This window comes from Palaemon carinicauda, chromosome 20 (genome assembly GCF_036898095.1).
Source record: "Palaemon carinicauda isolate YSFRI2023 chromosome 20, ASM3689809v2, whole genome shotgun sequence".
Lineage (NCBI taxonomy): Eukaryota > Metazoa > Arthropoda > Malacostraca > Decapoda > Palaemonidae > Palaemon > Palaemon carinicauda.
The window spans coordinates 37,987,164-37,997,505 of record NC_090744.1 but is presented as its reverse complement, the minus strand read 5'-3'; the positions used below and the strand labels follow the sequence as shown (position 1 = coordinate 37,997,505).

At 34.8% G+C, this 10,342-nt stretch overlaps 1 protein-coding gene across 1 annotated transcript in view; it reads left to right on the top strand.

Annotated features, from left to right (window-relative positions):
• Positions 1-318, top strand: part of LOC137659741 (uncharacterized) — a 307,064-nt gene extending 306,746 nt beyond the window's left edge. Inside the window, exon 5 of the mRNA XM_068394554.1 lies at positions 168-318. Coding sequence (XP_068250655.1) covers positions 168-318 — 151 coding nt within the window. The remainder of the gene's footprint in view (positions 1-167) is intronic.
• The last annotated feature ends 10,024 nt before the right edge of the window (positions 319-10,342 follow it).

The window sequence follows — 10,342 nt, the reverse complement described above, 5'->3', positions numbered from 1 at the left end:
TTTCCGATTTTATTTTTATTAATGTCTTTATCATCTGATTGTAGATTGAATATATTATATATATATATATATATAGATATATATATATACATATACATATATATATATTTTTTTGAAAGATATGATCGTTTCCTCCAAATCCTTTTTTATTTTTGATCTTTAAATAGCGATTATAAAAGTGACCTCACCACACCTCCTTCCTCTCAGCTCTCCCCTCCCCCTCAGCTCTCCTTCCCCCACTCAGCTGTCTTCCTCCACTCCCACTCCATTCTCTTCCGACTTGAGATGGAAAATAAAAAAGCCAAAGCTCTCACGTGACTTGATTCTTAAAACGGCTTCATTTTAGGGCGCGGGAGGCATGACGCATATCTTTATGCTCTCGAACAGGATTACTTGAAAATTTAGCCTTTTATCGCAATAAAGTTGAACACCTCTTTTCCTTTTCATGAAAAAAAGGTAGTTGAGAAAGTTAGTCGGTGAAAGACATGAGAGATTAGAGCAGTGGTTCCCAACCTGGAGGAAATTTCCCCCTGGGGGGAAATTTGAAGCTTCCAGGGGGGAAATAATTACACTACCTACTAACTAAAACAAGCGGAAAATGTCTTCATAGTACGTGTGGCAATTTGTTGTTAGCTATTCAATTGTGATATGATCATATCAGTTCTCAAAGACATGATATTCAAGGGGAGAATTGGAGTGTCATGCCCATTTCTGAGGCAGGCGAGTGGGCATGAGGGCTGGGCGGGGTATGAAGGAGGAAATCTGGATGGTTGAACTGGGTGGCGGGGGGAAATGACAGAAAAAAAGGTTGGGAACCACTGGATTAGAGTATTGAGGCATTTTAGCGATGCGATACTACGACTTCATGAGGTGGAGGTGCAAGGTAGTTTTGGGTGTTTCAGTGATTACCTTGTGCGCTCACCATGTGCGGGTATGGTAGTTTAAGGTCTTCGTTTACTCGACGAGAAGATGACGTAGTAATACGTTTGATTTTTGAAAAGGCTATCAAACTTCGTTTGGCTTTACAAATAAGCCGTACTTCATAATGAATATCTGCTCATTTATTTGATTTGTTTGTTAATTTATTCATTTATTGTTTATTCATTTGTTTGGTGAATAAAACAAATGCCTTTAAGCAATATCCGTAAAGATAACAGCCTCAATAGAACATATTTAATAAAAACCCGTTTTAGTAAACACTATAAGGAAAAATATACACTTCATAAAAACTCATAAAATAAAAATAAAACAGAGCAACATAGATAACATCTCAGTGTGTTTAACACTTTATACAAGAGTTGGCTAAAATAAATCTCATATTTTCGAAAGAGATTATTTCCTTCTCCCAAGTGCTTTGAAACGTGCCGCTGCCAATGCTTGCAAGTTTTTGAAGTTTGAAACCGAATTTGAAAGCAATTGGGATTCCCCGAGTTAGGTTCGCTTGCCTCTCGAAATAAACGATCTGACAATTGAAAGGATTATAAGGATGAGAGAGAAAGTAGGTCAGTGTGATGAGCAAACTGGAAAGTTTATATTTAATGTCTTTTGTCCCGTGAAATCTTATGTCACCCCAACTTGGGAAGTTTAGGAAGACCCAGTTGGGAGAGTATGAGATATTGTAATGGACTTATAACTCGTGAAATTGATTGATTAAAAAGTTTTCACAGGAAAGTAATATAGACATAAGGTGTCAGCTTTCCAAGATTATTTGAAATATTTACAAATTGGTTCGTTATGAAAAATGAAATGATATATGAATATTAAGGCATGAGTATAGTATTCTCACTCTCACAATACTAGATACTGAATAAAGCCCCTTTTGATTTGTATTATCATTGTTCAATCAATTATAGCAATGCTGTGTGTATTGAAATTGTAGATAAATTTATCATATGTTTTTAATCCCAATATATGTCTATCATACCCAGGGGTTTAAATTATAGCCAAAAAGGTCATACTATTATAAAAATTGTTTATAAGTGTTTGATAATAGATTATCCGAAGTTGTTTATTTGATAGATAAATGAGCTAAACTTTTATGTATTAGCAACACCTATTATTTTTTTCGCAATAAATTTAGATATTTTGGAGATTAAAATGTTACGTTCCTTTGTGGGGAAGTTTATATAATCTTAGAATTTACATAAATGCTTTAAACTAAAAATAAAGTCTAATATGTAGGCAGAACCGTTTTAACATTATTGACAAAGTTTGTCTCTATTTAACAATCGATTAGTTGAGATTTTGAATAAAGTTTACCGCTCTTTTTTTTACCAAATTTTTAGCCATTAGATAAGTAGATCTCTCTCTCTCTCTCTCTCTCTCTCTCTCTCTCTCTCTCTCTCTCTCTCTCTCATAAATTTTACTGTTTTATCAAATTTTTAGCCATTAGATTTGTTTTTAGATCAGAATCTCTCTCTCTCTCTCTCTCTCTCTCTCTCTCTCTCTCTCTCTCTCTCTCTCTCTCTCTCTCTCATAAATTTTACTGTTTTATCAAATTTTTAGCCATTAGATTTGTTTGTAGATAAAAAATCTCTCTCTCTCTCTCTCTCTCTCTCTCTCTCTCTCTCTCTCTCTCTCTCTCTCTCTCTCTCATAAATTTTACTGTTTTATAAATTTTTAGCCTTTAGATTTGTTTGTAGATGAAATCTCTCTCTCTCTCTCTCTCTCTCTCTCTCTCTCTCTCTCTCTCTCTCTCTCTCTCTCTCTCTCTCTCTCTCTCCCAAATTTTACTGTTTTATCTAATTTTTACCCTTTAGATTTGTTTGTAGATATAAAAAATCTCTCTCTCTCTCTCTCTCTCTCTCTCTCTCTCTCTCTCTCTCTCTCTCTCTCTCTCTCTCTCAAGCATGCTCGTAAATACGATTAACACGTGTTTAAATGATAACCTTTCGGCAACATTATGATTTAATGTTTTAGAAAGTAAAGGTATCATTTACCGACAACTCTACTGATTTACATACTTTTATCATCTCTTTAGTAGCGTGATGTTAATGGCTCCACTCAATGTCGAATCCCCAATAAATTAGAAGTGAGAGAGAAATTCCTACGAGGTAATCTCGCGGATCGATTTCTGGAGGCGATTGAAACACACCAGCTCATCTAGTGTATGAATGGCTCCTCCGACAATGAAATGTGATTAACTTGCAGATCCCCGTGGCACCTTTCCAAGAGAGAGAGAGAGAGAGAGAGAGAGAGAGAGAGAGAGAGAGAGAGAGAGAGAGAGAGAGAGAGAGAGAGAGAGAGAGAATTTTTGGATGTCTTAAAGACTTCTTAGTCCATCCGCTGAGACTCCATTTGCTCTTTGGTTGAGCGAATTAGTTTAAACGATAAGAGTTTTTTATGATTCTGTCTAATTTATTCTTGATTTCGTTTACCATGTTACTGTTCATTACATCCACTGGAAATTTGTTCCGTGCATTTGTTATATTGTATGTAAAGAATTTACCACATTGTGTAAGAGAGAGAGAGAGAGAGAGAGAGAGAGAGAGAGAGAGAGAGAGAGAGAGAGGAGAGAGAGAGAGAGAGAGAGAGAGAGAGAGAGAATAACCTTTCATCCCTCTGAGGAAGATGTTTGGATTTTGATTAGCTAAGAACAGCTGCGGAAAGGTAATGTCGCTTGAATCTTATTCCGTCAATAGAATAATAAAATTTTAAGAATAATAACAAATAAAAAAGCAATTTCGTTCTGCTCCTTATATAACGTTCCGGTGTAATTAAGCTGAAGGGAAAGAACACTAGATAAGAATTATGAATGAATTCCATTATTTTTGGACCTATATTTATCAAGACTTTCATTTTGAAGATTTATATTCTTTCTTTCTTGAAAACTAAGTAAGGATGCAGTGCTTGGTTTTAGTTGATATTGAACACTCGTGCTATTTAGTTTAGAGATTGATTATAGTAGCAATATCAGTTTTGACACAAGTGTTCGGAAATCATTATTAATCATTAGTTTTGATTGTTGATTTTGTGTGTAACAATTTCCAAATTATAATTTTTCAATTCCTTCATATTTATGATAAGAGATATGTAGTAAGTCCAGCATATTTCAGGATGATTACAAGAAAGATTTCTTTCTTTACAATTAGGTTACTAAGAACAGCTGGGACCTTTAGTTTCACGGATTGAAAACTTGCATGTGCTTACTCTTATTTATAAAGAAGAATCTGTTACAATACTTCATAATTTTGATATTTTTTATAATAATAATAATGATTTTAAGGATTTAGATATTTCCAATAAGTATAATTTAAAAATTTATGATATTATTATTAGATGAATCAACGAAACTGAAGCTTAGGTTTAAGATTAAATTTTTGATTGTTTGTCAAAAGAGTTAATAAACATCAGGAGTTTTATGCAAATTTTTGGTATAAATAAGTGGCGTTAATCAACTTTGTGTTATGGTGGAATTGTCGTAAATATTTTGGCCATTTTTTCTTTTTATTATTCATGCTTAAAGTTTTTGTTATTGATATAGGTAAAGAGTGGTAATCATAACGAGTTTTCTAACATTTGGAGCAAAATAAGCTTTCAAAATTAAAGAATAAAATACATTAATGAAAAGGCGTGTATTTTAAAGAATACATAGGGAGAGAGAGAGAGAGAGAGAGAGAGAGAGAGAGAGAGAGAGAGAGAGAGAGAGAGAGAGAGATCTATTCGAACTTTATTCCAGTTAGAATTTTAAGAAGTAGAGAGAAACAAATTATCGGGTATTCTGTTGGAAATTTTAATTAGTGTTTAGGGTAACTTTTAACCAAAAAACAGCAGCCCCACAGTATGGTATTAAGTAAGCCTAGTCCTTCTCCTCTTCCTCGTCTTCCTCTTCCTCTTGTTTCTTCCATTCTTGTCTTTTTCTTCCTCTTGTTTCTTCCATTCTTGTCTTCCTCTTTCTCCCTTTCTTCCATTCTTATCTTCCTCTTCCTCCCATTTTTTCATTCTTGTCTTCCTCTTTCTCCCGTTTTTCCATTCTTATCTTCTTCTTCCTTCTGTCCTTCTTCCTTCTGTTCCTTCCACTCTTGTCTTCCTCTTCCTCCCATTCTTGTCTTCCTCCCATTCTTGTCTTCCTCCCATTCTTATCTTCCTCTTCCTCTTCTTCCTTCTATTCTTGTCTTCCTCTTCCTCCTGTTCCTTCCATTCTTGTCTTCCTCCTCTTTCCATTCTCGTCTTCTCTTATTCCGGTGACATAATCAGCTAATACACTCTAGAATAAGGAAGCTTTTCCAGTCTGCTCCTCCCCCTCCTCCACCACTACCACCTCTTCGTCATAGGTGGCTAATGTATTCTTACATATGGATGCACTCTCTGCCTATTCATTACAGTGTCCTCGGTGGTAGCACTCATCTTACTGAAGGGGAAATTGGCTCTGACAACCAACCTAACGGATGATTATTACTGACCATTTAAGGGTAATCGCACTGATTCTGATATAGGGCTTTCCACATTCCCACTAATGAAGGGATAGTGACGGTTGAAGCAAATACTGAAATGAATGTTATATACTTGGAGGCCATTTACTCCGGTTGACCTCCTTAATTAAGTAGGCTTGCACTTTGCTTAAGGGGGTAGGGGGTGTTGGGAGATTTGGGTATGTGTAGTGGGGAGGGGGGCGGGGGAAGGACGCCTCGTGTTTGAGTGCTTTACATCACAGTGTAGGGTGGTTATGATTATATAGTTATGCAGTCCCTTGAGTCTCTCTCTCTCTCTCTCTCTCTCTCTCTCTCTCTCTCGTTTAATCACTGACACAAGCGTGTAATTATATATATATATATATATATATATATATATATATATATATATATATATATATATATATATATATATATATATATATACTGTATATGTGTATATGTCTTTCCTGGCACGCTCAAAGACATTACCAAACGTAAGACTACTCGTTTTTCCCTGTCCCTCTCGTATGGGAAAGGGAGAGGGTGGAAAGGTAGGAATCTGCATGTATGTGCGTGCATATCTATTTATATATTTAGCCGTTATAATTGATGGGTCTCGTAAACTAGTGTATATATATATCTATATATATATATATATATATATATATATATATATATATATATATGTGTGTGTGTGTGTGTATGTGTGTGTGTGTGTATATATATATGAGAATTGATGTGTATCTATATATGTGCGCTCACGGAAGACTTGTAGTATTGACTCCAACCCCCAAAGTGTATTCAAATAGTATGTAAAGTCAATGGTAATCTTTGTTCGGGGTCCAGCGCAAGCTGCCGATAACTTAGCCGACGAGTTCGCGAGAATCCTTGAGACTGAGAACGGGATTCCCAGAGGCCTTCTGCTCCATTAACTTTAAAATTATCCTTCTCGAACTGAGACTGGAAAGGAATTGAATAAGTGAAGGCAGGCGAATGTCGCCGTGTTTGGCTTTGTAGGAGAGTTCAACAACGCCGGATTACGCGTATCGCTTTGGATTATCCTGCAGTAATTGGCCGGGAAGATTGTTCAGCAGAAGCCCATTAACGGGATTAGCGTCATTGCTCGTATCTGTCATCTCCGGCGATTATTTAAGCGCCCGAGCGCACACACATATATATAATATATATATATGTGTGTGTGTGTATGTGTGTATATATAGATATATATATAAATAAATAAATACATACTTATATAATATATATATATATATATATATATATATATATATATGTATATATAATATATGTATATATATATTATATATACATATATATATAGTATATATATACAATATATATATATATATATATATATATATATATATATACATATATATATATATATATATATATATATATATAAAAAAGGTTATGTATGTATACATGCGTGAATGTGCGTTTGTGTGTATAGAGACATCACGACGGCTGACATGTGATTAGCTTAGAATATATGTTATATCTATAAAAGGAAAAGTGAAAATACTTCTGATGTCACAGATAAGACGAAAATCCAAACTATAATAATTTCACTTTTCCCTACATTTCTTTAATACACACACATGCAAAAACATATAGCCTATATACTGTACATTCAATTATAACATATATCCCCAAAGGAACATTGAATGTTGAAAAATGGGTGAACCTGGCTCAATAAAACGTCCTCAACATTATAAGTCCTTCCTTCCTTTCCAATACTACTTTTTTTCCCTCTGTCCTGTACTTTCTCTGAATTTGATTATAACTATTTTAACTACTTTTCCAAATTTCAGTATTTTTCTAATCCATGTGGACTCATGTCAAAAACGAAAAAGCCAATTTATACATGGAAGATAGATTTAATTAAAAAAGAAAACGATAAATATTTCCTTCCGAATTTCAAAATTGAATTTGTTTTTCTGCCTGACGACACATTTCAACTACGACGTCGTCATTTGAATATTGATCAAAGGACGGTACGTTTTATAGCCTCCATCCCTGGCACTCATCCATCTCCTTCCGAAATCTTCAAGACCTTTTTATTGTATTTTTCTGGATGGGGAGGTGTCCTTGTTAAACAGATTAATGCTGGTATTTAAAGGTACCTCTCCTGGGCCCCTTTGATGGACCTTGGCAATGTACATTCTTTCTTATTCTCTACACTCATGCTATCCCCTACTTTCGTTGTACGAAGTAATTTAAAGTCGTTTATAGATCTTATGTTTTACCAGTGTACATGGACCGTCAAAAATGACGGCAAAAAATTTAGGTAGATTTGCACACACACACACACACACACACACACACACACACACACACACACACACACACACACACACACACACACACAATTCAACCCTTCTCAACCCCTCCCCTTTCCCTAACTACAACATAGCATTTTGGGCAATTTGTGCGAGATTGTGATTTACGAGTGGCTAACGCTCAGCGTGACTGGAAAGAAATATATGTATATATATACAAGTATATATATGTGTATATATATATATATATATATATGTATATATATGTAATTATTTAAATATATATATATATATATATATATATATATATATATATATATATATATATATATATATATATATATAAACCAAGACACTTGCTCTTTAATATGTAGTGGTGATTTTCCAAATTTTGATGGTTTGCTTTTCCCTCAATGGAAGTTTGAAAAGTAATTATTCTCTTTGAGGTTATTTATTATGTCTGATAAGTAGTCAGTCAGTATTATAGAATTATTAAATGAGTTCCATATATTAGTAGCCATAGATAATTAATTATAATCTCGCCCACAAATCCAACAAGTGGATTTCCTTTCTTTTAATTGGTTTCAAAATGAGATAATTTCAGCGGTTAAATTAATTAAGATTTGATGATATCCCTATAGAATGATCATTTTCTAACTTTGTAATTAATATTGCTCGAGGAGGGCAATGAAGTGTGACATTTTATTAGGTTTTCCATTAGTATTTTATGGGTAAACTTGTGAAGAGAAATGTATGAAAAGAATTGTAAACAGAATTAGATGTTACTTCAGAGTATTACTCTCATTTATGTAATGTTGTTGATCATTAATGTTCTTATATGTTAACGGAAATCCACCGTGCTAAATACTCTCTGAAGTTTTCCCTTCAAATCACAAGCTTTATGTAAAGCAAACAGAAATTCGCAAAGAACCATAAATCTAGTTGAAATTTTATTTGATGATTAAAGGTGTCCACTTTAGCCTAGGTGAGCTACCATTTATTGATGAGAGAAGTCCCGTTTAACCTAGGAGATCCACAATTTGTTGAAGAGAAGTCCTGTTTAACCTAAGAGATCTACCATTTATTGATGAGAGAAGTCCTGTTTAACCTAAGAGATCCACCATTTGTTGATGAGAAGTCCTGTTTAACCTAAGAGATCTACCATTTGTTGATGAGAAGTCCTGTTTAACCTAAGAGATCTACCATTTGTTGATGAGAAGTCCCGTTTAACCTAAGAGATCTACCATTTATTGATGAGAAGTCCTGTTTAACCTAAGAGATCTACCATTTATTGATGAGAAGTCCTGTTTAACCTAAGAGATCTACCATTTGTTGATGAGAAGTCCCGTTTAACCTAAGAGATCTACCATTTATTGATGAGAAGTCCTGTTTAACCTAAGAGATCTACCATTTGTTGATGAGAAGTCCTGTTTAACCTAAGAGATCTACCATTTGTTGATGAGAGACGTCCTGTTCAAAAATATGACTTTAGAGAACAATTAGTAAAGGATATGCATTATGTCCCGATTCGTGTTTTCAAAGTCTTTCTTCTATTTGCAACTCCAGAGATATCATTAATCTATCCAATTTACAGGATGACAAACAGGATTACTCGAAATAACCAGCGAGAAGAAGAGTTGTTGGACAAAGGCGGAAGGATCATTCCTCGTGAAGAAACGAAAGGCGCTTTGACATCAAAGTGAGGGCTTAATGGCCTAGAGAAGGAGTCGTCTTCTTCTTTTCCTTCTTCTTATGAAATCTTGGGTTTTTGCTCAGGTCGTCTAGGAAAGGGGAAACTTTAAGCACCAATTTTTCTCGTAGGTAGTTAGTAATGAAGAGCTCTCTCTCTCTCTCTCTCTCTCTCTCTCTCTCTCTCTCTCTCTCTCTCTCTCTCTCTCTCTCAAGTTGCCACATAGTCTAAGGCTCAGTTGTAGTTGAATGATGTTTTGTACTGAAGTTATGTTTTATAGACAAAGAAGAATTTAATGTGATGCTGTACATCCCAGCCCGGTTAACTTGTGATACTTTTTAGATTTTATTTCGAGACGAGAAAAGGGATTTTCGGTACCCATATAATCGTAGACCTAAAAAAACCTGAAGGAAGTGGGAGAGCGTCGGGCAGAGGGATGTGGCCTAACCCCAAACTGTTCTAATGGAATCACTTTGTAATAGAGGAGAGGTTAAACGTTTAAACATCATGATGGAAATGTTTGATTCAAATTTTTTTTTCTTTCGAATACCTCTGTCTTGTCGAATGATTATCCCTCAAATCTTGGAAGGCATGTGATTTAGGAGAATGATCATAAGATTTATTGCAAAATATACTTCGTTTAATATAGAGAAATATCACGCACCGTTTATGTTTCTAAATTCTATTACCGAAAACATGTAGAACTTATGCATGCTAAGATGATAAAGGAACAACAGCATTTGGGTCAAATTAAGCTCATGAAAAGGCCCAGGGGAACAGATAATGACAGGGGAGAGTGAGCAGTGTGAAGGACCATCCGGGGAGGTGTGAATGAGAGGAAACCTATAATTAAAGTCCTTCCTTTAAGGAGATTCGAAGCAGCGAATGAAGGGGTGAGTGACATTGGAGATAGGGCTGGGACATCTTGATCGAAAGTAGATAATGGAGTAATTAAATTG